Here is a 27,749-nt window from a genome sequence, read left to right on the forward strand (position 1 = left end):
GTGAAAAACTTCAATGTATGAAAGTCCCCCAAAACTGAACTTGGGGCTGAGCAGGTGCTGCTCCATGCCCATTTCCTTCCTTCCCCTGCGAGCCTCACAGCCTCAGATGAGATGGGCTAACATCGAGGGGCACAGCTGATGAATCAGATGAGGTGACATGTGAATCACACAGCTTTGACTAAAGCACCCAGTGCTGTGTGTTCGGTATATAGAGTCCACCTCCCAAACCAACCGGGATCTTTGCTCCCCACATGTTGGTAACAGATCTCTGACAGCCACTCTGAGGCAGCTTCTGCCATGACCAAGGACAGGCGTCCCAGGTTGGCTGTGAGGACCAGACACAGAGCAGACACAGCCCAGGGTGGGTCACCAGCCAGGACCTCATCTTCCCAAGGACCTTCCCCCGCATCTCCAAACTACACCTCCTCAGACATAGGGCAGGACTGAAAGAAGAGGGTTTCCAAAACTGCCTGAGCCTTGCGTCATCCCCCCCACCCCCGTTAATGTATTTTTTAAGGTGAATCCCATAATTACCTTGTGAAAAGCGTGCGACATTGCATTTGATTGCGTGCATTTAAAGCTGTACTTGGTTACTTGTACGCATTTAAATGGGCCATAGTTTTCCTTCCCTGCTGCTGTATCAGGGGAGCCCTCTTTGCCTCTGGCACGGCTGGGATTAAGGGGTCTAGCGCACCGCAGGCCCTCAATTGTTAGTTAATACTGCAATAGCAGTGATTATGAATCTGAAGTTGGGGGCTCTGCGGCCAGAGTGGTGGCTGAAAGGTGGCCTGAGTCTTGTCCAAGAGTCCAACCACCTGTTAACAGATGGAGAAGCACAGCGCCTCCCTCTGCAACTGAACACCTTGCGGGCGGGGCGGGGCGGGGTGGGGCGGGGCCAGCACGCGGTGGGCCGGGCCGGGGCCGACTCCGCTAGGAAACTTTCGCTGTGGGCGGGTCGGACCCGCCCCCCGCCCGGCGCCCTCGGGCCAGGCTACACCAGGGGACGGTCGGCGGTAACCAGGCGAGGCGCCTCGTGATTGGCGGAGACACGAGATGATTGGCAGTCTTACCGGCCGCACAGAGGACCGAGCCGGCGCCGGGTCTTCCGAGCCCCATCGGGAGTGGAGCGCGGCCTGCGGCCCCGCCCCCGGCCCCGCCCCTCCGCGGAGGGCCGCGCTCGCCCGCTCCCTCAGCTGGTCGCGTCTCTCCCTCGGCCCCGCGTCTTAGCTCCCGCCTCTAGGTGTCCGGCTCCTCGCGAACAACTTTGCCACAGGCCGGGAGGCCCGAAGGCGTCGCGGAGTCGCGTGCGGCCCACTCGCGGCCGGGTGAGTACTTCGGGGCGGAGGACAGCCGCGCGGGGGACTGGAAAGGGAGCCGGGAGGCCCCGCCCGCTTCGGGCTTCAGTTTCTCCATCTGTGCGGCTGCCCCCAGGATCACCCGCACAAGGTCCCCAGAAGGCGAGCGGCTGGGGTCCCGCCCGCACGACGACCCCCGCGGCGACCCCCGCCGGGGCCTGGGTTGGGACTTCCGGGGGAGGGGTGAGCCCCCTCGGGAGTCGCGGAGCCCCGCGCGCGGCGGGCACCGAGCGGCCAACGGCCGTAGCCCCGGGGGGCCCGCGGATGGCGGGAGGGTGGCCGGAGACGCCCCACCCTGCGTCCCGCAGCGCCGGTCCCGAGGTGCCCCGTCATGGCCCTTCCCCCGCGGCCGTCGGCCGGACTCCGCGGCACCCAGGGCGGCCCTCAGTGCCCGCGGGGGTGCGGGTGGGGCCGCGGGATCGGCGGGGGTCCAGCCCACACCGGGGACCCGGCCCGCCGGGATGGGGGGGTAGCCCCTGGGTCAAGCTGAAGCTCCCACCACCCACTTAGAATCAATGCGGGGCTCACTGTCCCCTAGGCTGCTCCTAGGTAAGGGGATGGGCAGGGGCAGTCCCTCTGGGTCCCGGCTTGGCTCCGGTGAACCCGGCCCTTGGCTGGCCCTCCGCGCCATGAATTTCCATTGTGACCGATGGAAACTTTCTGAGGAATCTCGCCCGGCCCTTTGGGATGTGATGGAGCCATGTCCGCCCCGCGCAGTTCTTGTAGTTGATGCTGAGAATTCCAAGGAGCTAACAGTTGTACCAGATTTACAGTCCCCTCCCCCACCCCAGTCTTACAGGAGTGGGAGTTAGAGCCCCAGTGGACACATGATGGAGCTGAGGCTCCCTGGGGACGAGTGACCTGTCCAGGACCACATAGAGCCTGGCGGAAGCCTTCCGCCTGGGATCTGCATTGAAAGCAAGCCCCGTCCTGCCTCTCCTCACCTTGGACAGTGACCCTGGCATTTGGCCTGTTTGTGAAGGGCTTTCCCTTCTGGTAGGATCTGTCACTTGCAGAGTGCCCTGGGGACCTCTGTGCTGGTCGCCTGTTCTTACTGCGGCCCTAGCAAGGGTGCCATGTCAGCAGAAGCCCAGAGGCCATGCTTTCCACTGCCTGGTCCTGGCCCGGTGTCTCCAAGGGGATGGGCTTCTCATGGGAGCCCCGTGGTGTCTGACCAGAGATTTAGAGGAAACTTCGCTTATAAAACCACTCCTTTGCTGCACCCCTGCACCCCCCACGCCCCCAAGCAGATGGACCTTTGAGCACAGGGAAGGTTGCTGGGAGACCACATCACACCTTCTCTCCCAGGATGGAAGACTGTGGGGGAGGGGGGCTCCCTGCTCACGCTTTCCCAGCCCCTCCTACACCAGGGCTCGACAGGCCTTGGGGGCTGGTCAAAGAGGGGACTCCAGCTCAGTCCTGCCCCCCACTCCCAGAGGTGCCTAAGCCCTAGGACAGAGACCAAACCCTGCTCTGTGATGGCGATGATAAGAATCCTAACAGGGAGGGAACTTTATGCTTTATATGGCTCTCGCCCTCTCCCATGTCCCCACCTCAGAAAGTAGCACTGCTGTGCTGGCCCCCAGACACAAACCAAGTCACCCTCTGCTCCCCCACCCCTCACATTCAGTTGGCAATACTCCTGTCTCTTCCAGCCCCAGAGCTGCAGTCAGATGCCTGCCCTGGTCCAGGCCTCCTTACCTTTCCCCAGATGGCCACCCAGCCCCATCCCTGGGCTCCCCATCCTGTCCCCACACAGCCCCGGTGTTTCTTTCTTTCTTTTTTTTTTTTTTTTTAATATTTTATTTATTTATTTAACAGAGAGAGAGACAGAGAGGCCACAATGAGGCAGAGAGGCAGGCAGAGAGAAGAGGAAGCAGGCTCCCCGCTGAGCAGAGAGCCCGATATGGGGCTCAATCCCAGGACCCTGAGATCATGACCTGAGCTGAAGGCTCAAGGTTTAACCCACTGAGCCACCCAGGCGCCCCCCCCCACCCCGGTGGTTCTTTAATTGTCACCTCCCTGCTCAGCACTGTCCTCCCTAACTCCTTCTGGCCCTAGGCTCAGCTCTGCCTCCAAAGCCCGGAGTTCCTTCAGGCCCTTGGGACCTGCCCTTTCTGCCCACACAGACTTTTCTCTCATTCCTGTGTCCCCTCCCCAGCGGTCACTTCCCAGCCACCTACACCTTCCTGGCCACACGGCTGGTCACTCTCCCTCCACTGCATTTTCTCCAGGACAGTCCCCTGTTGGAATGCCCACGTTCCTCCATTCCTCTTTCCTTCTACCCTCACCTGGCTCACACCTGCTTGACTTGAACGCTGAGTCAAGGCCTCTCTTCCACAGTCCCTCCCCTGCCTTCCTAAGGCTAGCAAGACCCCCTTCCCCCACTGGGTATTTGCGTCCCAGATGCTGCTCGTCTTTGTAGTTGTCAGTTTAGGTGTTATCCTTCCCACTGGGTGTGAGCGCTCCAAGGCCAGCTGTATTGCTGCCTGGGGCAGGGAGGCCCAGCGCCATGCCTGGAGAAGGATCAGCCCCCAGTCCGTGTCTGCTGACCCATCGGGGCCTGGCTCAGAGCAGGTGTGTAGTACAGACTCGGCCATTCAGCAGACGCTAGTGGCTGTCCTTGATGAAGGACTGGGGCATTCCCAACTTGCCTCCCACTTTGTTTCTATGAACTTGGCACATCGAGTGGTGTCGGAATGTTCCTTGGTTTGGCCCTTAATACTCTGGGGCAAAAATAGGTATCTGGGAGCCTCCAAGGGCTTTGTGCCCTTGTCTTGAGGAGTAGCCCTCTGCCAGAGGGCTGGGCCAGGCCATGCTGGAGCAGACACTCCAGATGCTGGGTCACCCCCGGGGCCCTTTCCCTTAGAGCTCAGTCACAGGCAGGTTGTAAAATATATTTTGTTTTCGTTTCAAACACCTTATACGTTTATTATAGAAAATTAGGGAAATACAATTAGAAAAAAGAATAAAATAAAACCACTCATAATTCCTCTACCCAGAGAGAGCCAGTATTTTGTCTTTCATCTTTTTCTGCAGGTAGATGTCGTTTTCATTCTGAAGAGACAGGATAATTCTCATGCTGCTTTAAATCTGGCTTAACAGTGTTATACCAACATTTTCCTTGACCATAAATGTTTATTTGTATATGGGGTCATGGCTAACATTTTTGTAGGATAGCACTGTGCCGAGGGGATGTAATGTTCTTAACTCCCCTCTGGACGGTGCCAGAAAGTGTGGCCACGTCAGACACCCTCGTGTGTGAAACCTGTGGGCATCCCTGCTTCTTCGCCGGGGCTGGGATTCTAGTGTGAAGGCTCCGGTCAGAAGGTGCTGGAGCAACTTTAAGCCTTCCTGTGGGGGCTTGTTTCAGAGGTGGGGCTGCCCCTCACCCCAGGGAGGGGAGCAGAGTGGGGCCAGATTAGAGCGTTTGGGGCAGAAGGCCACACGTGGCCATTCTGCTGCACGTCTCGCTAGAGACATGGTCCCTGCAGCTCTTCAGCCGAGCTCCTCAGTGTTGGTATTTTGTGTTTTGATGGGTTAAAAATATGCCTTGGTACTCATGTGGAAAGAATGCCAGCCACTTTGCTTTTTTGGTCTTACACAATGACGGGTTCCAGGCTACTGCTGGAGCCATCAGCAGGCAGTGGGGTTGGCGGCCCCCTAGCAGACAGTTTGGAGGGGTCTTGGAGCTGGGGCCGAGGCAGGTAGATGCTCCCTGTTTGCTTTCGGGGTGCTGGGGTCTGCAGGGTGGGAATCGCTTGAAGTCACACAGTAAGGTCCCCTAAGCTTGCTGCCTCCCCGAGAGCAGGCTGTCCCCGTGTACCTTGCGCATGAGATCCGGGATGCGTGCCAGGCCGGGCAGCAGGTGCTCCAGGATAAGGAGACGCAGCCCCCGCCTGCAGGGCTCGCAGCATCCCAGGCAAGAGAACGCGTAACAGCAGGAAAGGTGGGACCGCCATGTGGGTCCTTCCACCAGGAGATGGTCTGTGATCCTCCCTGTGACCCAACCCTGGCAGTGAGTTGTCTCGTTTGTAAATAATAAGCCCTTTTCTCCCCAAAGGGCTTAAGCAACTCTCAGAGACCCCGAAAATTAATTTTCTTTTATTCTTCCATTCTTACTAAGCAGAGATTTTACTTAAAACAGTTATTTTTACTGTTGTATGATATGCCTAATACTTAACCCACAGGCCACCCAGAACCCGTGGTTCCCTGTGGTTCCTCCCAGAATGTGTTTTTCAACGGACCACACCCTGGTGTAGCACCCGGGAGGACCAGCTTGGGTGTGCTTGCTTGCTTGGTTGTTTGTTCGTTTTAATGTTTTATGGTTTGCAGATTACTTTCTCTTCTTTCACGCCCTTAATCCCTATGGCACCCCTCCATGGGAGGTGTTTTTCCCATTTTACAGATGAGGAAACTGAGACACAGTGAGTGAGATTTAGTCGCTGCAGGTCCTGGGTAAAACTGGGACTCACTCCCCATGTCACGTGTTAGTAAAATTGTGTCCCGTTGGCCAGGGATAACACTGTCCCTGGCCTGGAGTCTGCTGGTAGAGGATGGTTCTACCTGAGATGGGACTCAGCAGAGGCAGCGGGGACACTCCCAGGAAGGAGGCACGTTGGGCCCCAGCACTGGGGGAGGAGGGCTCTCTCTCTGCCAGAGCACCGGCGCAGGCCACATAGCAGCTCTGGGAGGGGCAGGGAGAGAAGGGCAGGCGTGGCTGGGGTTGGATTGTGAGAGGCCCCCTTTTCAGAAATGGGCTTTGTGGAGTTGAATTCCAGCTCTGACACCGTGAGCTGTGTGGCCTCGAGGCTGGGGTTGGATTGTGAGAGGCCCCCTTTTCAGAAATGGGCTTTGTGGAGTTGAATTCCAGCTCTGACACCGTGAGCTGTGTGGCCTCGAGCACGTATCCTACCTTTCTGGACCCGCATTTCCTTGTCTGTGAAACGGGGTGAGGATTGAAGGCTAAGCCACCCATCTGCCTGTCACACTGGCCAGTGGTGGTACCCAGCTCCCAGCACTGTGTGCAGTCCCCCACCCCCGAGAACATGCACTGGAAGCGTGGAGAGCAGAGCACAGCCCAGATACACGTCCGTTCCTGCTGCTGTTCCCAACACAGGTGCGGCGGTGCACGTTGGCTCTCATCAAGGCGAGCTGTACTCTGCTGTTCCGAGGAGATGGCTCTTGATCCTGGGGGCAGCGGGCCAGGGGAGGTGGCTTGGCAGGACGTGGCCCTATGTGGTCTGAAGAACTGACGTGTTGGCTATCTTGGGTCAGGGGTGGGTGTTCCGCATGACTTGGTTCCGTGTGGCTTGTCACCGCGGGTTTCCCCGGCCCACTCCTGGCTACGTGCTCGCTCTGGTCTACACGTGCAGCTGAATGGCGAGTTTCATAGAAGCCGCCTCTTGGTTGGGTTCCCTGAAGCCTGCAGTTTGGAAACAGCACCGAGCAGGATGTTGATTTCCAGGCAGATTCACGTGGCTCGGCCGTGCTCTTGTCTTGCCCCTGGGGGATGTTTTAAAATAAGGACTCAGTGTTTCAGACGGAGGAATGTCCAGATTGAAATCTATGGGGTTGTTTGGCGGACACAGATCCCATCTTCAGGACCCACTGTGGCTGGGGACAGAGCAGGCCTGGTTGTGTAGCCCCTGGAAACAGGCATGTGGCTCCTGGGGCCACTGCAGCTCTTCCTGTGACCGTCGTCTCCAGAAACATCCAAGGGGCCCCTACTGTGGCAGGCCTGGGGCTTGGTGCTGGGCGTTTGGGGGTGCCTGGCCCCTGTGTGCAGCCTGTCCTCTCATCTGGTCCTCACGGGGTCCTCTCGTGAGCTGACTTGTCCCATTTACAGTGGAGGAAGCAGAGGGGCATGGCCTGCTCAGGACCACAGAGCCGGGGGGCACGGGGCCAGGTCTCCACATGAGCAGCCTCTCCCTGCTCTGTGCTCGCTTTCCTCATCTCAGTGAAGAGGACAGATGTGGCCTTGAGTCTGGGGAGGGTCATAGCATCTTTTTGGAGTCTAAGGAAAAGCCACCCGGGTCCCCCATCCAGTGCACATGTCATCCCGACAGTTTCAGGGGTCTCTGTCTCCTGAAACCCATCCAGGGCCCCCAGGTTGGGGATCCTGGGGCTGGGGCACCTCCCAGAGCTTTCGGCTCCATTGTGTCAGTGGTGGTTTCTGCCATTTTGCTAATCAGCACATGAGGTCCCTTTTACTGACTGACTGAGCCCTTTCCCTGTCATGAGAGGGCTGTAGAAGCACTAGGCTCTCTAGTCTGTTCCAGTCCATTCTCTGTTCTTGGGCACCTCGCTCTGCCTTTTAGTGCATGTTCATGTCTGGTGGCATCCAAGCCTGGTGGGTCTTGTCCAGTCTTTCAGGCCTGGCACAGAGGGCTTTGCCATCGGTCACATCTGCCTAAATCCTGGCTTCATGGGTTGTTTGCCTCCCCCCTTCCTGGGCCCCCACCCCTTCCCTTCTCCCCTGCATCCAATTCTCCTTTCACTTACCTGCTAACATTTAACTCTTACTCTGTGGTTGGTTCCTTCTGGGAACTCTGAGAGGTCATCCTTCCCCACCTCTCTCCTGGCTTGTGGTGAAGGCAATGACCCCTGGTGGCCCTTGGTTTGCAGCCGCACCTCCTGTCCCATGCTCTGTTTTCACATGACATTCTTCTCTCTATGTCTCTGTGTTTCCCTCCTCTTCTCAGGACACTGGTCATTGGATGGGGGCCCATCCTAATCCAGGATGACCTCATTTCAAGATCCTTAATTACATCTGCAAGTAGGGTCACCTTCACAGATTGGAGGGGGGACATACAAGGTGGAGGCCACACTTCAGCTCCCCAAGCCAGGCACTATGCTCAGTGCCCCGTGTGGATTATCTCACCGGACCCTCAAACAACTTTGCACCGTCCCTGCTGCTCAGGCAAGGACACTGAGGTCACAGGGCTTGTGCCTGCTGAGGCAGGGGACTTCAGGCCTGAAGACATAGGGCCCAAGCTCATGACTGCGATGGGGCCCGTTGAGCCAGAGGCCTTGAGTGGATTTCTTCCCTCAGTTTCCTCATCTGTGAAATGGGCATGGTCTTGGGGCTGCCGTGAGGTTGAGTGAGATCTCATACAGGGCATGAAGCGGCCCTCACCCCATTTCTTTTCTTTCTTTTTTTTTTTTTTTTAAGATTTTATTTATTTACTTGACAGAGAGAGACAGTGAGAGAGGGAACACAAGCAGGGCGAGTGGGAGAAGAAGTAGGCTTCCCACCCTGGGATCATGACCTGAGCCAGAGGCAGACGCTCCCCGACTGCCCCCCCCGGCCCCCCCCCCCCCACCCCCCCACCCCCGGTTCTCTTTTCTGTCCCCTTTCTGCCCAACACTCGAGGCCAGAGCAGGCTGGGCCTGGCCGCCCTTGTGCGTCTGACCCTTGGTTTTTCTCGCCAGCAGGATGGACCCTGGTGCTCCCCCTGCCAGCCCCTCTGGCCCACAGCCTCCGTCGCTGCAGCCCCAGGCCCGCTCGAGGCTCAATGCTACTGCCTCATTGGAGCAGGACAAGAGTGAGGCGCCCCGAGCTCCTGGACCCCAGGTTGGCCCTGGACCAGACGTGGGAGACACAGCTGCCTCAGCTTTGGCTCGGGCCCCGAGTGCTCGGAGCCGAGAAAGAGCAGACCGAACAGGTAAGGGGCTGGGGCTGAAAGCCAGGTGGGCAGCAAGTCCTGGGCCCAGGTGCCCTGCCTGGTTCCTCCTGTGGGCTGGGTGCCTTGGGCTCCCACCTGCGCAGCGGGCTTTGCTCTTGATGCACGGACTTGGGTGGTAGCAGAAGTCACATTTCCCTATTTTATTTACGATCTGATGGCTCCAGCACTGATTTGTGCACACTCCAGGCTGGTTCCACACCAGGCACTGTGGAGTGAGAGGAAGACTTTCTCCCCGACTACCCCAGCCCTGGTCCCACATGGTGCTCGGGGGAGCCCATGTGGTCTCCTGCCCATCATGGCCACTCCTCAGGGCCATTTGGCCAGGGAGCTCTTCTTGGTCTGGGGACCCACATGGCCACTCCCCTCAGGGGCCAGCTGCCACCCTGGAATGCACCTAGGCCTGGGTCCCCAGTGCCCTCGGGATCATCCTCCATCCCCAAGCTGGACTGCTAAGAGCTGCCCTGCCCCCTGGCACTCTGGGGCCTCTTCAGGTTTCTGCTCCCTGAGGCCTTCCCCGGAGGCACCTCCCAGGGGCAGAGGTGAGCTGGTGTGAGGACCAGAGTGGGACAGGACAGTTGATCATGGGACCGACTGCCTCGCTGACCCTCAGGCAGGAGTGCTAGGGCTTGGTCCATCTTCCGTCCACCTCCTGCCCACTGAGCATGGCCCTGAGTGGCCATGGGTGTCATAGGTGAATCCGGTCTGGAGCGGAAAAGTGAGGGCTCAGGGTGATAATGGTTATGGGTCTGGCCTATGATGGAGATACGCCAGGAGGGAGCTGCACGCAGGACTGGTCCCTGGGCTGGAGCACCGACCTGGTCTGAGTGTCTTCAGGCTCCCGGGGCTCCTGTGGGTGGAAGGGCCCCAAGCCTCTGGCTCTGATGTTTGTGGGAAATGTCACTGGTACTGGCAGTGTTCTTTCTGGTACTTTACCCAAGGCTTTCCAGTATGCTGGATGTCTTACTCTCAACGGAACCAGCCCCGCAGTGTAGGCTGTTCACTCTGATTACAGATAGGATCGTGCAGGCCCACCCTGAGCACCAGGTCCCCATCTCCCAGCACGCCAGCGCTGGTCCACCCCATGCTTCCCCACCTCCCTTTGCCCCACCCAGAATGTGCCCTCCTCCACCCCCCGCCCCTGCTGAAATCCTACCCATCCTGAGGGCCCCACTGCCTCCTAAACTTCCTGACCTTGACCCACAGCAGGAAACGCTGTGCCATCCTCACCTGATGTGGGTGCCTGTGCACCCGTGTGTATGCGCACGCATGCAGGCGCACGTGCGCGCGCACACACACACACACTCAGTGGGAACAGAGATTTCCCGAACACCGTTCTTCCTTACTGCGTGAGAGGAGTCTGATCCGTTCGGTGCCTTTTCTGTAAAAGCGATGCTGCTTGTGGACAGTTAAATGGATTTTGTGATTCACTGTGTTGAAACCGACAGCTTATAAAACGCTTTCTGCAGGTGACTCCAGCGCCAGTTCTCCGGGAATGTTTCTCAGCTGGGACTCCCTGGAGTGCGTGTCTGTCCCCGTGGATTGTTACTGACTGTCAGGGCTCTGAGTGGCCCAGGGAGGGCCAGAGACAGGTCCGTCTTGGCCCAGGCCCTTGAGCCACGTGCCTCTGAGGGCTTCAGGAGGCCACACTGAGCCCATTTCTGCAACTGTAAAGTAGGCACAACCACACCAGCCCTGTGGGGTCACATGGGGATCACACCAGTGCCAGGACCATGTGCCTCGGGGAGACGTTCCTCAGGCCCTGGCATGTATGGGAGCGTTAATGCTTAGCACGGGCCCCTTCGTCCCCTGCAGGCACCCAGCATTGGGGCCCCGAGATAGTGGGTGCCTTGTGCTTCATGTTACCAAGCAGCCTGACCCCCTGGTTCCTTCACGGAGATCCTCTTCAACCCTCCTAGAAGGGGCACCCGCTGTTTTTTGACCCCCACCCACCAAGAACCTCTTTGGTGACTGGTCTTCATATTAGCTCAGGGCCATGCATGTCTGGCTTCTGTGTGCATGCCCCAGATTCCTTCTCTCCCCCAAGGGAGGCTCATGCCGCATGCTAGTCGTGTACACGTGTGTGTCGTGTGTGTGTTGGGGGGTGCTTTCTTGACCGCCTCCCCTGCAGCAGGCAGGATGCTCGGCCATCTCTCCCTTAGTCCCAGGCTGCTGAGAGGAGGCTTCGTTCCGCCAGGTGGTCTGGACGAGTTGAGGAAGGCCAGCCCCCACTGCCACCTGGTCACACCTCCCCTCCCATTTCTCCAGCTCACCCAGGCTTTGTCGTGTTTTCCTTCCCCCAGAGAGGCTGCTGCTTAAGATGCCCACCCCCGGCTTAGCCATGCTGCCTGTGCAGAAGCCCCCAGCTCTCGATGGGCACCTGCTGTGCACATCTGTGTGTACCGTGTGGCCGGCCCTGTCTTCAGGGCTTTCCCTGGGCCACATCTGATCCCCTCACAATGACCTGGGGGGGGGAGCTCTGTTGTTGCCCCACTCAGAGGTGAGGAAACTGAGGCACAGACTTGCTCAAATGCCCAGCTGCTGAGTGATGGGCCCACAGGTGACCTGGGCCCCCTGGGAGATGGAGCTGTTATGGAAGCTGGCTTGAGTCTCCCCTGTGCAGTTCACGTCAGGCCAGTGCCTCATTCATTCCAGAAACTCACCCACTCCTTGGGCACTTCTGATCTTTGCATCTCCTTGAAAGATCGCCATTTCTCTGCTTTGTTTCCAAGGCCTCTGGGCAGACGAGGGGTCCTGACCCTGGGTTCCCAGCCACAGATGCCTCACTGCTGCAGGGCACAGAAACCAGTGGAAACACACTTGGTTTCAATCTGAGCATGCAGACTCTCCTTGGAGGGTAGTGTCGAGACCACAAGTTTCGGGTGGGAGTCAGGAAACAACCGAGAGCTTTGTTTGCCTTCCGCCCCCCAAAAGACGGAGAGAAGCAGGCCCTGGCAGTCTTGCCATCTTGGGGTCCCAGACCCACATCCAGGCTGTGCTGCTCTGGGTCCATCGCCGGTCACAGGCGGACACAGCAGGCCCTGCCCTGCTGGCCCTGCAGAACCCAGAGCACATCTGCCCAGGGAGGGGCTTCATGGGCCTGTGTTGGATCCCTAACCTGTGCGTCTGCAAAGGTGTAGCGAGCCCCAGTTAGGTGCCCACAGGTCGCAAAGCATGAGTATAGAAGGAATGCTTTCCGTGCCAGGCCCCACTTTAGGTTATATCTGGATTAACTTGTTGCTTCTCCAACATACTCAGACTGGAACACTGGCCGGTGACCGTGAGGTCGAGATTTGAACACACTCAGGGACTCTCTGCTTACTGGGGAGGGGGGGGGGCGGGGGCGGGGGCGGTGTGCCCAGTGCTTGGGGCTATCTCTCCAGAGAGCCCAGTGCATGACTGAAGCAGAGACAGCTGGGCTGGAGACCCTGGTGAGGCTCAGCCCTGCCCCCCAGGAGCCCTGGGCCTGGGAGAGCCAGAAGCAAACAACCGTCCTGGAGGGCAGGCGCTGTGCTGAGGACAGCTGATGTTATGGGGGCCTGGGGAGCATGAGGCGCCCTTTCTGCTGACCTCGGTGGGCGAGGGCGGATCACCAGCAGGACTGCCAGTGCCATGAGGCCTCCCAGCTGCAGGGCCACAGCCTCCCTCCGGGAGGGATCCCAGGTGAGTACATGAAGAAGGACCTGCACGGTGTGGGGCCGTGCTGGACTCCGGGCTCCAAGACTGATGGCCCCTTGGGAAGGAGTCAGAGTACAGGGTTAGGAGGTCAGCCAGGCGGGCCCTTGAGGGTCATGATAAGGAGAAGGGTGTTTGGGGGAGCGTTGGAGGGTCTAAATGAGAGGGAGACATGCTCTGTGTCACATTAAAAAGGAGGCAACCCCAGCTGCCAGGCAGAGTGGTGGCCGAGGGGCAGGTGGAGATGAGGGCAGAGGAAGCAAGGCTGGCTCCCAGGTCTCCGGCTGGAGCTGCAGGAGCGTGCTGGGGTTCAGAGCTGGACCGTCAGAACCGATGCCAATGTGGGAGTGTGAGCAGGCACAGAGCGTTGAGGCCCTGCTGTCCTGGGGACAAGTCACAGCGATAAACAGCTCTCTGTTGCCTGGAGGTGTCTAGGACCTGCCAAGGTGGGGTGTGGGGCAGGACGGAGGCCCCCACATATTCGTTGTATAAAGCAAAGGCAGACACTGGTAAAAAATAAATAAATAACTATTAAATTTTTTATCATTAGGCTGCCTATTGCTGGTAAGGTTGTAAAGTCGGTGTATTTCCATGATACTTTCGTAACTCAGGATAACTTTTTAGAAAGTAGACTATAGTATGAGCTGTATGATGTTTGGGCCCTTGGGCCTAGTAACACACCGGAAGGACTGACTGGGAGAATGACCCGAAAAGAAAATATATCCACAGAGTGGTTTTGTGGCCCCATTTTATAAAATCAGTGAGTGTTGGGAATAATGCAAAGGCCCAGCGGAGTGGGGAGGCCCAGCAGCCTGAGCACATACCTCCGACGGGTTTCTGAACTGTGGGGATGGTGCCTTTCACTGCAGAGTAATGTGGGAAGTTGATCATGATTCACTGTCGTAAATGTAACATATATGCACGTGTGTGCGCGCTCCGATCGTGGCCTCCAGAACTCATGTGCATGTAGATGGCAGTCTTGGAAAACATGGATTTGGTTCGTCTGTTGGGGCACAGGTGTTTATTTAGGTCAGGGGCTTTCACGCCGGAGTCCTGGGATCTTTCTAGAGCCCAACTCAAGCAGGTCTGAGCTCGGGGGTGAGGGTGGGACTGGCGTCTATGCCCCCTCATCCTCGTCCTTCCTGCTGCTCTGAGCTGCTCCCCTCCGTAGCAGTTTTGCTGTCCATGTTCTGGGGCTGTCTGCATCACTGGAAGGCAGCGTGCTGGAATATTCTGTCTGCGTCTGACCTGGATTTTGACAAGCTGCCCTGGGTCTGAGCCCATTCAACGTTGTAGTCCCCTCCACTCCCAGACAGGCAACAAGGACCAGCCTCGTGACATTCTGTGTGCTTTTCTCCTGTGTGAAAGGGCCCGTGAGGGGAGATGTGGAAGTGCCCTTTGAAGAAGTCCTGGAGAAGGCCAAAGCGGGGGATCCCAAGGCACAGACGGAGGTGAGGACCATGTGTCGGTGGGAAGCTCAGCCCACAGGCCCTGCACAGTGGCCCTGGGGGAAGCTGGTGCTGTGCGAACGGGGAGCAGGGATGCCGGGCCCCTGTTTGCTGTGTTCCCATGTTCTCTGTGTCATTTGCCTTCCACCACCCTCTGCAGATCCCGTGTTCTCGCCCTTGTCCAGCTCACACCCCATCTTGGCCCCCCTCCTCTGGGATGCCTTCCCTCCTTCCTGTCTGCCCTCAGTGCCCCGGCCCCCCGCACCCCGTCTTCTCATCTGTGAAGGGGGGCCCACACACTCCTCACAGTTTTCTGAGGATCAAGGGCCCCGAGGGTCCCACAGGGCCCGCTGGGGGCAGACGCCCCAGGGGCCCCGATCCCACCCCCTGTCTTCCTGGCCTGGGCGAGCTGGGTGGGGGAGGCAGGCTGGCCAGGAGGACAGGGCAGAAGAGGGTCGGGAAGCCCCAGACTGCTGGGGCAGTCTGGGAAACAGGTCAGGATCAGGATGCAGAGCAGGAGCCCTGGTGCAGCACACGGGGGGTGCCGCGGAGTGTGGCTTGACCGGGTTCTTGCTGCAGGTGGGGAAACACTACCTGCAGCTCGCGGGCAACGCAGATGAGGAGCTGAACAACTGCACCGCCGTGGGCTGGCTGATCCTCGCCGCAAAGCAGGGCCGGCGCGAGGCCGTCAAGCTTCTTCGTCGGTGTCTGGCGGACAGGAAAGGTGGGTCCACGGGAGGCTCGGACAGGTGGGTCCAAGGGAGGCTTGGGGCAGGCACAGCCCCTGAGGGACATGCACTGCTTGCTAAATCGGCTGGTGTAAATTCTGTTCCGCTGTGGATTTGATCCGAAGATGTTTCCGGAGTATGACGTGGGATGTTTCGCTGGCAAAGCCGCTGTCCTCCTCTTCGGTCTGTGTTGGTCTGTCAGTGGACCCCTTCTGGGTTCTAATGCAGATCAAGGAGTGCATCGTAGAGCCTGTGGACGGTCAGCTTCAGCAGGGCACAATAGGACAATGTGACAGTGGCCCAAGGTCAGGATGGAACTTCTGGGGCTGACTTTGCCTCCAGTCTGGGCTGAACGGCTGGGGGACCATAGGCCAGTGAAGACCTGCTCAGGTGCGTTCACTGCCAGGAAGCGAACGGGTGTGGGGGTGGGGACCAGTGAGACATAGCCTGGCCACTCGCGGTCACTTACTCCATTATCCTGCGGCCATGGAGCAGTGTGCTTCTGGAAGTTTCAAACCTCAGAGGAAAATGGAAGCGTGTAGCGTGTGTCATAAAGTATTTTTTTAATGATTTTCTCCAGATGGTGTTTTATGGATATTATATAAAACTTGGAATGTATAGAAAACAAAGATACAAATTACCCATAACCTTGAAACCCAGAGAAATGCTCTATAGTGTCAAGCGTTTTTTTCTGGTTTTGCATCAGAATGTTTTTAAGAGTTATGTGTTATATAGAATCTTCTTTTTTTTGGAAATGGGACTGATGCCGTTGGAAACAGAATCGAGGCTTTCTGTCCTCGAGGATTTCTCACCAGCCCACCCTCCCATTGTGGAGTGGGAGGAAGGGCCTTGCGCCGGCAGGGGCGTGTCAGTGCACCCACACCCAACAGTTCCCAGAGGCCAGGAGGGAGCCCAGTCAGGACCAGGCCTGAGGACATGTGCTGCAGAGGGCCGTGGGGGTCCCTGTGTGCCCCGTACCGCCCCCCCCCCCCACTTTTTCACACCGAGTGCTTTCTGATCTTGAGAGAAATGTGTGCTCCGGTGGAAAATTTGGAAGATGTTTAGAAGGAGAAAAACTTCTGTACCCCCTCCATCTCATGTCTTACTGCCCTTGGTGGGGGGGGGGGGCACTGATGACCCTGACAGTGGGGTTAAAGGGAGAAAGATGGCCATAGGCCAGCCTGTGAAACCTGTCCCATCTCTCTCCGTGGGGAGTCTCCATCTCCCTGGGAAAGGGCCGGTGGTGCGGGAACCGGATTTCCCAGCCGCCTCAGGAGGGGCAGCACCCAGGCTGATAACCGTGGTTACCTGAGTCTGACTCCCATGGTTCCCTGTCATTCTGCCTGTCTCTGACTTCCGGCCTAGGGCTGGCCAGGACGCCTCTGTGCCTTGGCTTCCCATCTATAAATGAGGAGAGCCATGCCTACTCCCAAGGGTGCTGGTGAGGAGGAAATTGGACAGGGAAGTGGGCCAGGAGCACAAGGAGGTCTAGCACATGCCTGCCTGGGGGGTCGCCGGGGGAGGCCGACCAGGAGCATGGCAAGGGCCCGGCATGTGCTCGCCCACAGGCTCACCCCGGGGAAGGGCCCACTGAAGGACCAGGCTGAGCGTGATCTGGAGTGTGGGTCCTGGCAGGGTTTTTGGCGAGATGTCGTTTTGGGGCAGATGTCTCTTCCTGCTCTGGTGACCCGAGGAGCCTGCACAGCATCTCATGTGAGTCCCCTCCCAGGCCCCCGCAGGCAGAGCTGGCCGGCTCTGGGAGCTTCGCCAGCGGCACCCAGGCAGGCGGGACAAAACCAGCAATGCCTCTGGTCTCGTAGGCATCACTTCTGAGAACGAGCAGGAGGTGAAGCAGCTCTCCTCCGAGACGGACCTGGAGCGGGCCGTGCGCAAGGCGGCCCTGGTCATGTACTGGAAGCTCAACCCCAAGAAGAAGAAGCAGGTGGCTGTGTCCGAGCTGCTGGAGAACGTCGGTCAGGTCAATGAGCACGGTACGCGAGCCTTTCGGGCCCCGGGCCTTTCCCAGGGAGCTCGTGGGCTTCTCTGGGGGAGTTCTGCAGGGCTTCCCTTTGGGAGCCCTGCAGAGACTCCAGGAGCTCACTGGGGGCTCCCAGGGACCTTTTTGGGGGTCTAGGCCCAGGGAGGGTCCCTTCTGGGGTATAATTCTGTTCTTGGTGTCTCCTTCCCAAGCCCTGCCCGAGCTCTGGTGCAGTCCACTGGCAGAGCCACAGGTCTTGTCATTCTCATGGTGTCCTGCTCCTCTTGAAGGGACAGAGCCAGGGGAGAGTAACACAGATGCAGCAGGACCTGGGTCCCTGAGTCCCCGAGGTTCCAGGAGCACTGAGCTGACTGTGGCTCAGACAGCCTCCCTGAGGCAGGCCTCATCACTGGCCTCCACAGCCCTCCCTCAGCCTTCTGAGCCACAGCCAGCCCAAAGGACAGATGGGGCAGAAGAATGGGCGTCCCCAACTGGGTGCGGCCTCTCCATCCCCCGGGGCCAACCTGACCTTTCCTCCCCATTACTGGAGGAGCACCTGCTTCCATCTGTTCAGGTGTGATTTCTGCCCAGGACTGCGCCCAGCCCTCTCAGGTCCACCAGGGCTGGGGCCCCCCGCCAACACAGCAGAGCAGCAGAGAAGGCTGTGGGCTAGACATTGTGCCCTTCTCCTGGAGTTTCCCGGTAGGACCCCTGCCGACTAGAGCCTCCAGGCACTAGCCTGCTATCTGGGCCGGGACTGGGAAGACTACATGCTGGGGCCAGTGGAGGTATCCATGAGGCCTGGGTCTCGGAGGGCAGCACCCCGGGGAGCCATGCTTGATGTGGTGAGCTCAAGGCCACCCTTGGAAAGCCCCAGAGCTCCTGCAGTGACACAGAGCAGCCCCCACTTGCTGCCCCCCTAAACCAGGCCACTTCCATGGCCCTCAGTCTCTCTGAGTCACAGCACATCTTCCCTCGTGTTGCCTCACTCCTGCCTGACCTGACCCCGCAAAGGCATGCTTGCTGGAAGACTTGAATGCTCACAGGATTATGGGTGTGGCAGGGGGTAGATGTTGACAAAAGGGCAGAATATTTCAGTCTGGGCTCAGCACTCAGCTATGAACAGACTCGTTGTGGAGCCCCTTCCAGCACGAAGGCTGGGGAGATAGGGAAGGCCTGGTGCCCGGAGAGCTCCATCTTTCCTAGGGGAAAATCCTGCCAAGGGCAATGCCGGCAGAGATGTCTGGGGAAAAGTTGTGCTGATCAAAAACTGGTGTGTCTATTGCCTTGGCTGCATTGGCAGAGGGGACGGCTGTACCCAGCGGGGGCCGAGAGGTGGCTGTCGCTGTCCCCATCAGAGGCTGTGTGGAGGCCGCAGGCCCTGTGGTCCCCAGAGTTGAGGGACGCCCCTTGAGCACACGTACCAGTTTCTAGAATGCTGCAGAGCATGCCGGAACTGCTTTTTTTTTTTTTTTTTAAAGATTTTATTTATTTATTTGACAGACAGAGATCACAAGTAGGCAGAGAAGCAGGCAGAGAGAGAGGAGGAAGCAGGCTCCCCGCTGAGCAGAGAGCCCGATGTGGGGCTCGATCCCAGGACCCTGGGATCATGACCTGAGCCGAAAGCAGAGGCTTCGACCCACTGAGCCACCCAGGTGCCCCGGAACAGCCTGCTTTGATTCTCTTTCTGCTCTGTCCTCTACAGATGGAGGGGCACAGCCAGGCCCGGTCCCCAAATCCCTACAGAAGCAGAGGCGGGTGCTGGAACGCTTGGTTAGCAGCGAATGTGAGTATGGCCTCCCGTCCTGCATCCATGACCCCCTTTGACCAAGCCATTACGCCTAGCACCCTGGGCACCATGTCTACTCCTTGCTGCAGAGTCCAGGCATGGGGCTGTCAGTGTTCTGGGCAGTGGGATCTGGAGCCTGCCCAGCGGGAGCTCATGGTATGAGGGAGAACAGACACAGGACAGGACAGTAGGACAGTCCTCACAGGACAGAGAGACGGGGGTGGTGTGGGAGTGCATCCATGTGCCTGAGCAGGTCAGCAAGGGTGAGGAGGCAGTCAGCCCCTGAAGGGCAAGGGGAGGGAACCTCACACAAAGGCCCAGTGAGGGGGCACCCAACGGAGTGTGGGGACTCCCAGAGCATAGGCTGTGGGAAGGTGAGGAATGCAGAGTACGGGTGCACACAGAACTGGGTGCCTTTGGGGCATCCAATTAGGAGAGGTCCTCAATCCATATGCAGCTGCCCAGCTGCGTGGACAGACTCTTGGTCTTGGTTACCAAGGAGGCAGCAAGAGGGACCTAGGGGCTGCTCCGTGCTGACAGGTGGCCCGGCTCCTCCCCCACTCTGCTACCCTCCTCATGACCTCAGGCAGGCCTGGTTTTCCTCTCTGAGCCTCAGTTTCCCCTTGTGTGCACAGTGAGGGGAGATTAGAGGGGCACACACCCCTTCCCACCAGGCTGGGGAGCAGTCAGTCCGCGAAGTGTCGTCAGAGCTCTGGTGATGCCGTGAATCCTGAGTCTGGCTTTCCCGGGGCCTTGGGCACGTCGGGGGCACAGACTGACTTTCTTGCTCTGTTCGGGGGATGTAAAGCGGGGTAGGACACTGACATGGAGAGACACCTGTGGCTGGTGGACGCCAGAGGAATCCAAGGTTCTAGATGGGTTTTAAGTACAGAGGTGCTGGGGGTCCAACTGTGTTTGGGTTGAGAGATTCCTCTGGGCAGAAATCGAGGAGGGCTGGTGCCTCCTGAGGAGGCTCAGCAACGCCTTCTCTGCCCTAGTCCCCTTACGGTTAACCGCTCAGAACTTCCCTGTGCACATGGTAACTGCTAGAAAGTCCTGGGGTCCAGGGGAAGACCACATGCTCTGGGCTCAGAGGGATGGGTCTGAGGCCCCCCGGAGGTGAGAGCTGGACAGAGACACTGTGGTGGGTGTGAATGGTGCCATCCAGGGGTCCCCGCCCGGCTGTCAGCCAGCCAGGCCAGCCTCCCCTCGAGTGCGGGCTCCCAGACCCTCCCCACCGGGACATTCCCAAAAGCCTGTGAACATGGGCTTATTCCTCTCACCTCAGCAAAAAAGGTATGAGACCCTCTCTGGACCCCTCACAACCATAGCAGCCACCCTGTTTCTTTGTTCCCCTTGCTAACGAAGCTGGATGGGGGCATCTGCAGTCACTGTCCTGGCTCCCCATCCCATCCCCTTGTCATCCCACCAGAATGGCTCTGTCCAAGGCACTGATGACCCATCATCAGACACCGCTGTGTCCACACTGCAGGCCTTGGTGGCCAGTCTTATGGTGTCAGGCCACCCATGACACCAAATGCACAGCCTAGCCCAGGCTACTGGGCCCTGTCTTCTCTACCGGCTCTCTCACATCAGCTCAAGCCACACGTGTCCACCTGCTACTGCCATCTGTGCAGGCCCTGCCCCAGGCTACTCCAGCTCATGGTGGCCTGTGGCCCGGGTGCAGCCCTGGATGCCTTCCAGCCCCCCATGTTGGCACACAGCCCCTTATCTGCATCCCACCTTCTCCCGGGGTGCTCGCCTCATTCCTGACACGGTTCCCTTTGCTCTTGCTGCTGCTTATTGATTTCTTCTGGCGATCAGCTTTGGTCCCAGTTTCCCCGGCGCCTCCGGTGCCCAGAACACAGCCCCTGCACGGGCGGCCCCAGCAACTTGTGGTGAGTTACGGCCCCGCAGCTGGCGGCCCGCTTATGACGTGATTGCTGTGTTAATTCCCTCACCGTATCTCCCCAGCTGCCCTCTGCCTGGGGGACAGTCTTGACATGGACACGACTGTGGCGAGCAGCCGGCCTCGTCTGGCCTTGTTGAGCGTGACCCCACTAGCCCAGGACCCCAGCCTGGGGCACATGCTGGGTTCATGCACAGATCCCAGGCGTTGCCAGTGCTAGGGCCAGGTGCCTGGCACGTGGTCAGCCCTCAGTGGCTGCATACTGAGTGGAGGGGTCGGTAAGTGGTGGGGCTGTAGGGCGGCCATCAGTAAGGCTGTGAGAAGCCAGGGCTGAAGGACGGGGCAGGAAGGTGGCTGCCAGTTCTGCTCAGGCAGACCCTGGGCTTGAGAGCTGAGGAGAGGGAAGTTCAGGGGAGGGACAGCTTGTCACCAAGGAGAAGAGGTGAGATGAAGGCCATCCCACGTCTTCTCCCCGCTGGCTGTCCTTGCCCACCGGTCTGTCCTGGACAGAGAACCGCTTCTTCCCGAGCCTGCTTGGCCTCCCTTTCCACTGGGCCCCAGCCACATTCTTGCCTGGCATGGCTGTGTGGGGTGACCCCATGCCCCTCTCTGTTTGGCCCAGCTAAGAGCTACATAGCGCTGGACGACTTTGTGGAGATCACCAAAAAGTATGCCAAGGGCGTCATTCCTGCCAACCTGTTCCTGCAGGACGATGATGACGATGAGCTGGCAGGCAGGAGTCCCGAGGACCTGCCTCTGCGCCTGAAGGTGAGTGCGCCAGAGGGCTCTGACCACTAGGGCCCCCACCTACTATCCAGAGGGGTAGATGGGACGCCCCAGTGTGACATGGAAGCCTTTGGGACTGCACAGCTTGTCGGGGGAGGCGCACTCTGTACGGATGATCCCTGTGGTCATTCACTCGCCACACCTCCCCGGACTTCCCTCCCTCTGCCTGGAGGACAGGATGTGTTCTCCCAAATGGGGCCTTTTGTGGGCACTCAGGCTCTAAGCCCAAGGGCACTGTCGAGGGCGGGCATACTCAGGAGTGACGGGTGAGCCTTCCTGAGTCTTTCTGGGCAAAGCACTCCGGGCGGCAGTGTGCCACGCGCTGGAGTCTGACTTTCACTTAGACTTTGTCATTTTGAAAAATGATCCATTTACAGCATGGAATGGAGGTTGGTTTCTCAAAGATGCCTTCCCCCAAAAGCAAAATGCTAATGTTGGGAGACCCTGAGGATCCTGCCAGGGTAGCTGTTCACCTAGGTCTGCGGGGGCGAGGAAGGCACGGCGAGCTGTAGGAAGGGAGGCAGCCTGGTCCCGCCGGCGGCCAGCAAGCAGCAGCAGCAGTGAGGAATGAGGGCACACAAACGAGTCTGCAGAGCCAGGGATGGTGGGTCACGGCCCTGCTGTGACAGCACTCACTCTCGGTCCCATGGTTGAGACTTACAGTGCAGGTGGTCACCGTGGTCCACGCCATATTCTCACGGGTTCCCCAGGGCAGCTCTCCCACCTTGCAGAGCGCGCCCTGATTTCCCCAAGCGTGGCTGCCTGACTCAGGCAGGTCTGTCTACGCGAGGGGCCCCGAGCAGGCAAATCATCATGAGGCCCATGGAGTTAGTCGTCTAAGAGGCCCTTGTTCGGAGCTGAACATGTTTGAGCAGGAGTGTGTATGGATGACCATCAGTGATGCAGAAGGGCAGGGGATGGCCTGGCCACCAGCGGGCAGGAGTGGCAGGGACAGGAAGTGTGCCAAAGTCCCCCCAGTGGAGGCAGCTCGGTATAGCCCTTCCTGGGAGCCTGGCTGTGGAGGCTCAGATCGGGCACCCTCCAGGTAGGGAGGCCGACACAGAAACGGTGCACGGAGATGCCACAGCCCAGGGCGGCCGGCGTGGTGGCCTCACTCGGGATCCGTGGGCAGAGGGGTCCCCCGAGGACAGGGTCTGCGTCCAGGATGAGTTCTCAGCCACAGGCTGAGGGGACCCAGGAGTTTGACCAAGGGAGCTCACAACTTTATCGCAGGTCCTCTCGGACAGGCCTGGGCTAAGTGTGTTCACAGACGGACGCTGTTAGTTTCCCTAGAATGCGAGAGAAGGTGGGTGAAGTGCTTGCCATGGTTCTTGGCCAAGAGGAGGCCAGCGAGGGTCAAAGGTGAAGGGGTGAGTCTGGGGAACTGCGGGCAGGTTTCGTGGCTGGGCTTGGTGCTAACAGTGCCTGCTTTCGAGGCAGCCTGGTTGGGATGGTGAATTATGTCACCCTACTTACAGGTGACAAGCTCAGTGCTGTCAAAACTTCTGAGAGTCCTTTTTGGGGAAGAGATTTAAAGTATTCGAACAAGAAGTACACGGGGCTCTGTTTTCTTTTAGTTTCTGAAGTTGTCAGAGTACTTTGATGCCTTTACAGTTTGTCTTGTCAAAAGGCTTTTGTGAAAAAGCAATGATGGATCCTAGCAGGTGTCTCTAAAACCCAAGACTGTTCCAGCTTTTCGGAGCAGGAGGGAGGCACATGCTCTGTCTTCCTGCCCCCGCGAAGCGCTAGGTGCCTCTGAGCGGCCACGACTCCCACGGGCACCTCCAGACTCCAAGCCCCGCGCTGCTCCTGACTTTCGTGGCAGATGAAGCCCTCACGAGAGTCAATTTAGTAATATTTAAAAATCCTCAGTTTCACTCTGAATCTTCGGGAAGGCCGCGGGTGCACACTGTCACTCGGGTCTGAGCCGAGTCAGGTTGAGATGGCCTTGCTGCAACTGCCTGGTCACAGATGCTGTCCTATCACAGAATGGATCCCTTGCTTGTTTTTTAAAAATTTCTTTCCTGCTCAGGGAACAGTTTGTTTTAATTTGTTGGATTTGGTCTACAGAAAAGATTTTCTGTTTCCCATTTGGGTGGGGCCCCAGAAGTAGGGCTTGGGTGGAAGCGACCAGGGGCTGAGTTGGGGCCCCGAAAGGAAGGGACTCCCTGGTCCTAGTGGCCCAGGGACTTCAGTGTGCAGGCAGAGGCCAGACACCATTGGACACTATATTCGAGAAGCTTCATTGTTTTTTTTATTCAATTAATTAACATATACTGTATTACTAGTTTCAGAGAGAAAGTTCAGTTATTCATCAATCTTATGTAACACCCAGTGCTCATCACATCTCCTGTCCTCCTTAATGCCCATCCCCTAGGTACCCTATGCCTCCCTCCAGCAACCTTGTTTGTTTCCTAGAGTTAAGAGTCTCCTATGGTTTGTCTCCCTCTCTGATTTCCTCTTATTTTATTTTTCCCTCCTTTCCCCTATGCTCTTTTTTTGTCTGTTTTGTTTCTTAAATTCCATCTATGAGTAAAATCTTATGATAATGATCTTTCTCTGATTGACTTACTTTGCTTAGCATAACATCCTCTAGTTCCATCCAGATTGGTTTTTTTTTGTTTTTTTTTGTTTTTTTTGAGAAGCTTCATTGTCTTTTCAAGTTCCTCCCCACCCTGTAGTGTGTGCCTCACGGGCTCAAAGAAGAGGTGTGAATGGTTCAGGAGGTGAGGGGAGAACAGATTTCAGATTTCCTTGGTTTTCAGGCACGGGCTGCTTGTACAGAGGAGGGCAGAAAGCTAAACAGCCCCAGGGGACACCTGTGGTCTGTCCTGCCACTGGCTGGGGCTGCCTCATCGAGGATTCGCTGCACGCATGCAGGCTCTGGCTCTGTGTCTGTGTCAGGGGGGCCCTCCTGGGGGAAGTCTGGAGGAGTCTGCTCACAGCCGCTCCCACTGCAGACAGGAGCACATACCGACACTCGCTAGGGCCTATCCAGGTTCCGTGGGAGGGCGGTGCTGCGCTCAGGGCAGGTCACTGGCACCCCTGAGCTGGGAGGTCGATCATTCACTTCCTTTCTTGTTCTAGAACAAGGGTAAGTGGGCTGTCACAAATGTGTAAGAGGGAACGCAGCTCTTCACACGTGTACGTGTGTGTATGTGTATAGACAGTGTGCACACACATGTTTCCTAATATCCCAACTCGCATGTGAGCCGGGCGCCCTCCCATCTGTGGAAAGCACACTATCCTGTTGCTTCCAGGTCCTCCTGAGCTGACAGCCAAGGCTCTTGAACAATGACAGCTGCATCCGGGTGTGATCACTCAGTTGTGCTCCCCCAGGGTCCACCTCGTTGGCCGGGTTCATGCTCTAGCCAGGCAGACGAGGCAGTGGCTGTGCTGCCCACCTCACTGGGCGGTGGTGGGCATCCCCCCACCTCCGAGGGGCTCTGGGCCGCAGGCAGGCTTCCCTGCCCCCACACGTGAGTGTCTCGTGAGGTCAGGGGTCCACACATTTGCCCCTCCAGACACGCCTGGACCCCTGGCCTCCCCCACGCCATACCATCTGAGCACCAGCACCTCTAGCCCCTCTCTCATTTCCCTGTGCCCTGCCCGGTGGACGCCTTGGGGAGTTGTGCATAGGTATGGAGTGCATAGGTGTGGGGCAGAATCAACCCCCTGCCTCCTCCCTTGGCCCCTGCTCACCAACCTCATGTCCCTCATTCGTCCTTTGCTGTGTGAAGTCTGGGGGTCAGCCTGCCCTTCACACTGGGTGCAGACTACAGGAGTGGCCGTGGTGGGGGGTGGTGTCCATTCTGAGCAGCACGGGTGTGTGGAATGGGTGGTAGCAGGCAGCTGCTTTTTGGGGTCCCCTCCCACAAGTGAGCACGTCTCCTTGGCCCCTTACAGGTGAATCATCTCCATTTGGTTATGACAGGACAGGCGGTCCCTGTTCATGGTTGCACAGAGCTCTCATTCTGGGCTCCCCGTATCTGCTGCCGCTCCTGGGACTGATCAGAGCCCTTCATGGGTTTGAAAGTATCAGTTTCTTTACCTTTAGAGGATGGGGGTCGGGGGGAGCAAGGCTCGGCCAGGCAGCCTCTGCTGCGGGGGTGGCCAGGTCACAAGCCCCACCCCCACACCGGCAGCCAGGGCTCTGGTCTCCACCAGCGAGGCTGGGTGGGGAGGGCAGAGGGGAACCAGGTGCTTTTCTCCACGTACCTGAGGTCTGGAAGGGGACACTAGTTTGCAGGAGTCTAGAAACCCTGGCAGAAGTTTGGGACGGGAGGGGATCCAAGGGCTGGACTCCAGGGGCCCAGAGGAGAGGAGCCAGGACCTGCAGGACTGGGTGGGATTGAGGGAAGATCTGTCCGGACCACAGAGCCTGAGGAAGATGTGACCGTGTGCAGAGGGTGTTGACAAAGGAAGGAGCCGCTGGGACAAAGGGTCCAGGGTGAGCTGTTTGCTTCAAGCAGAGCTCAGGTGGCTGGCAGGGTGTTGAGGATGGCATTGGGGCTCCTGTGCTGACTTCCTTCCGATTTCCATCTTTGCATCCACCCCCACCAGGTGGTCAAATACCCCTTGCACGCCGTCATAGAGATCAAAGAGTACCTGATCGACATGGCGTCCCGGGCAGGCGTGCACTGGCTGTCAACCATCGTCCCCACCCACCACATCAACGCCCTCATCTTCTTCTTCATCATTAGCAACCTGACCATCGACTTCTTCGCCCTCTTTATTCCCCTGGTCGTCTTCTACCTGTCCTTCATCTCCATGGTGATCTGTACACTCAAGGTGTTCCAGGACAGCCGGGCCTGGGAGAGCTTCCGCACCCTCACAGGCCTGCTCCTGCGCTTCGAGCCCAACCTGGACGTGGAGCAGGCCGAGGTAAACTTCGGCTGGAACCACCTGGAGCCCTACCTCCACTTCCTGCTGTCCGTCGCCTTCGTCATCTTCTCCTTCCCCCTTGCCAGCAAGGACTACATTCCCTGCTCAGAGCTGGCCGTCGTGTCCGTCTTCTTCACGGCCACCAGCTACATGAGCCTGAGCACCTCCGCCGAGCCCTATACCAGGAGGGCCCTGGTGACCGAGGTGGCCGCTGGCCTGCTCTCCCTGCTGCCCACGCTGCCCTTCAACCTGCACCCCCTGAAGCTACTGGGCCAGACCTTCCTCGCCGTGCCCCTCGGCCCCCTCGTCGTCCTGAACGTCAGCCTCCCCTGCCTGCTCTACGTCTACTTGCTGTACCTCTTCTTCCGCATGGCACAGCTGAGGAACTTCAAGGGCACCTACTGCTACCTGGTGCCCTACCTGGTCTGCTTCATGTGGTGCGAGCTGAGCGTGGTCATCCTGCTCGAGTCCACCGGCCTGGGGCTGATCCGTGCCTCCATAGGCTACTGCCTCTTCCTGTTCGCCCTCCCGATCCTGGTGGCCGGCCTGGTGCTGGTGGGTGTGGTGCAGTTTGCCCGCTGGTTCCTGGCCCTGGAGCTCACCAAGATCGCCGTCGCTGTGCTGGTGTGCAGCGTGCCCCTGCTGGTCCGCTGGTGGACCAAGGCCAACTTCTCGGTGCTGGGGATGGTCAAGTCCCTGACGCGCAGCTCCATTGTCAAGCTCATCCTGGTGTGGCTCACGGCCATTGTGCTCTTCTGCTGGTTCTATGTGTACCGCTCGGAGGGCATGAAGGTGTACAACTCCACGCTGACCTGGCCACAGTACAGCTTCCTGTGTGGGCCCCGGGCCTGGAAGGAGACCAACATGGCCCGCACGCAGATCCTGTGCAGCCACCTGGAGGGCCACCGGGTCACATGGACGGGCCGCTTCAAGTACGTGCGCGTCACGGAGATCGACAACAGCGCCGAGGCAGCCATCAACATGCTGCCATTCTTCGTGGGTGACTGGCTGCGCTGCCTCTACGGCGAGGCCTACCCGGCCTGCGGCCCCGGCGATGGCCCTACGGCTGAGGAGGAGCTCTGCCGCCTCAAGCGCCTGGCCAAGCACCCCTGCCACATCAAGAAGTTCGACCGCTACAAGTTCGAGATCACAGTGGGCATGCCGTTCAGCAGCGCCAACGGCTCCCGTGGCCCGGAGGAGGACGACGTGACCAAGGACATCGTGCTGCGGGCCAGCGGCGAGTTCAAGGACGTGCTGCTCGGCCTGCGCCAGGGCAGCCTCATCGAGTTCAGCACCGTCCTCGAGGGCCGCCTGGGCAGCAAGTGGCCTGTCTTCGAGCTCAAGGCCATCAGCTGCCTCAACTGCATGGCCCAGCTGTCACCGGCGCGGCGGCACGTGAAGATCGAGCGCGACTGGCGCAGCACCGTGCACGGCGCGGTCAAGTTCGCCTTCGACTTCTTCTTCTTCCCGTTCCTGTCGGCGGCGTGAGGCCGTGCCATCCCCCGCCCCCCA

At 58.6% G+C, this 27,749-nt stretch overlaps 1 protein-coding gene across 3 annotated transcripts; it reads left to right on the forward strand.

Annotated features, from left to right (window-relative positions):
• Positions 1-1,144: 1,144 nt before the first annotated feature.
• On the forward strand, positions 1,145-27,749 carry WFS1 (wolframin ER transmembrane glycoprotein). Of its 3 annotated transcripts, none has more exons than XM_032855380.1 (8): positions 1,145-1,325; positions 8,790-9,022; positions 14,084-14,166; positions 14,743-14,887; positions 16,712-16,882; positions 18,575-18,655; positions 21,190-21,335; positions 25,917-27,749. In XM_032855380.1, the coding sequence occupies exons 2-8, from the start codon at positions 8,794-8,796 to the stop codon at positions 27,723-27,725; spliced, it is 2,664 nt and encodes an 887-aa protein (XP_032711271.1). In that variant the 5' UTR covers positions 1,145-1,325; positions 8,790-8,793; the 3' UTR covers positions 27,726-27,749. The 3 variants fall into 3 exon arrangements, with proteins under 3 accessions (XP_032711271.1, XP_032711264.1, XP_032711267.1); XM_032855373.1 differs by having other exon boundaries at positions 8,793-9,022; XM_032855376.1 differs by lacking the exon at positions 1,145-1,325 and adding an exon at positions 1,579-1,676 and having other exon boundaries at positions 8,793-9,022.

The sequence above is a fragment of the Lontra canadensis genome, unplaced genomic scaffold, assembly GCF_010015895.1.
Source record: "Lontra canadensis isolate GAN:19392208 unplaced genomic scaffold, GSC_riverotter_1.0 scaffold1, whole genome shotgun sequence".
NCBI lineage: Eukaryota > Metazoa > Chordata > Mammalia > Carnivora > Mustelidae > Lontra > Lontra canadensis.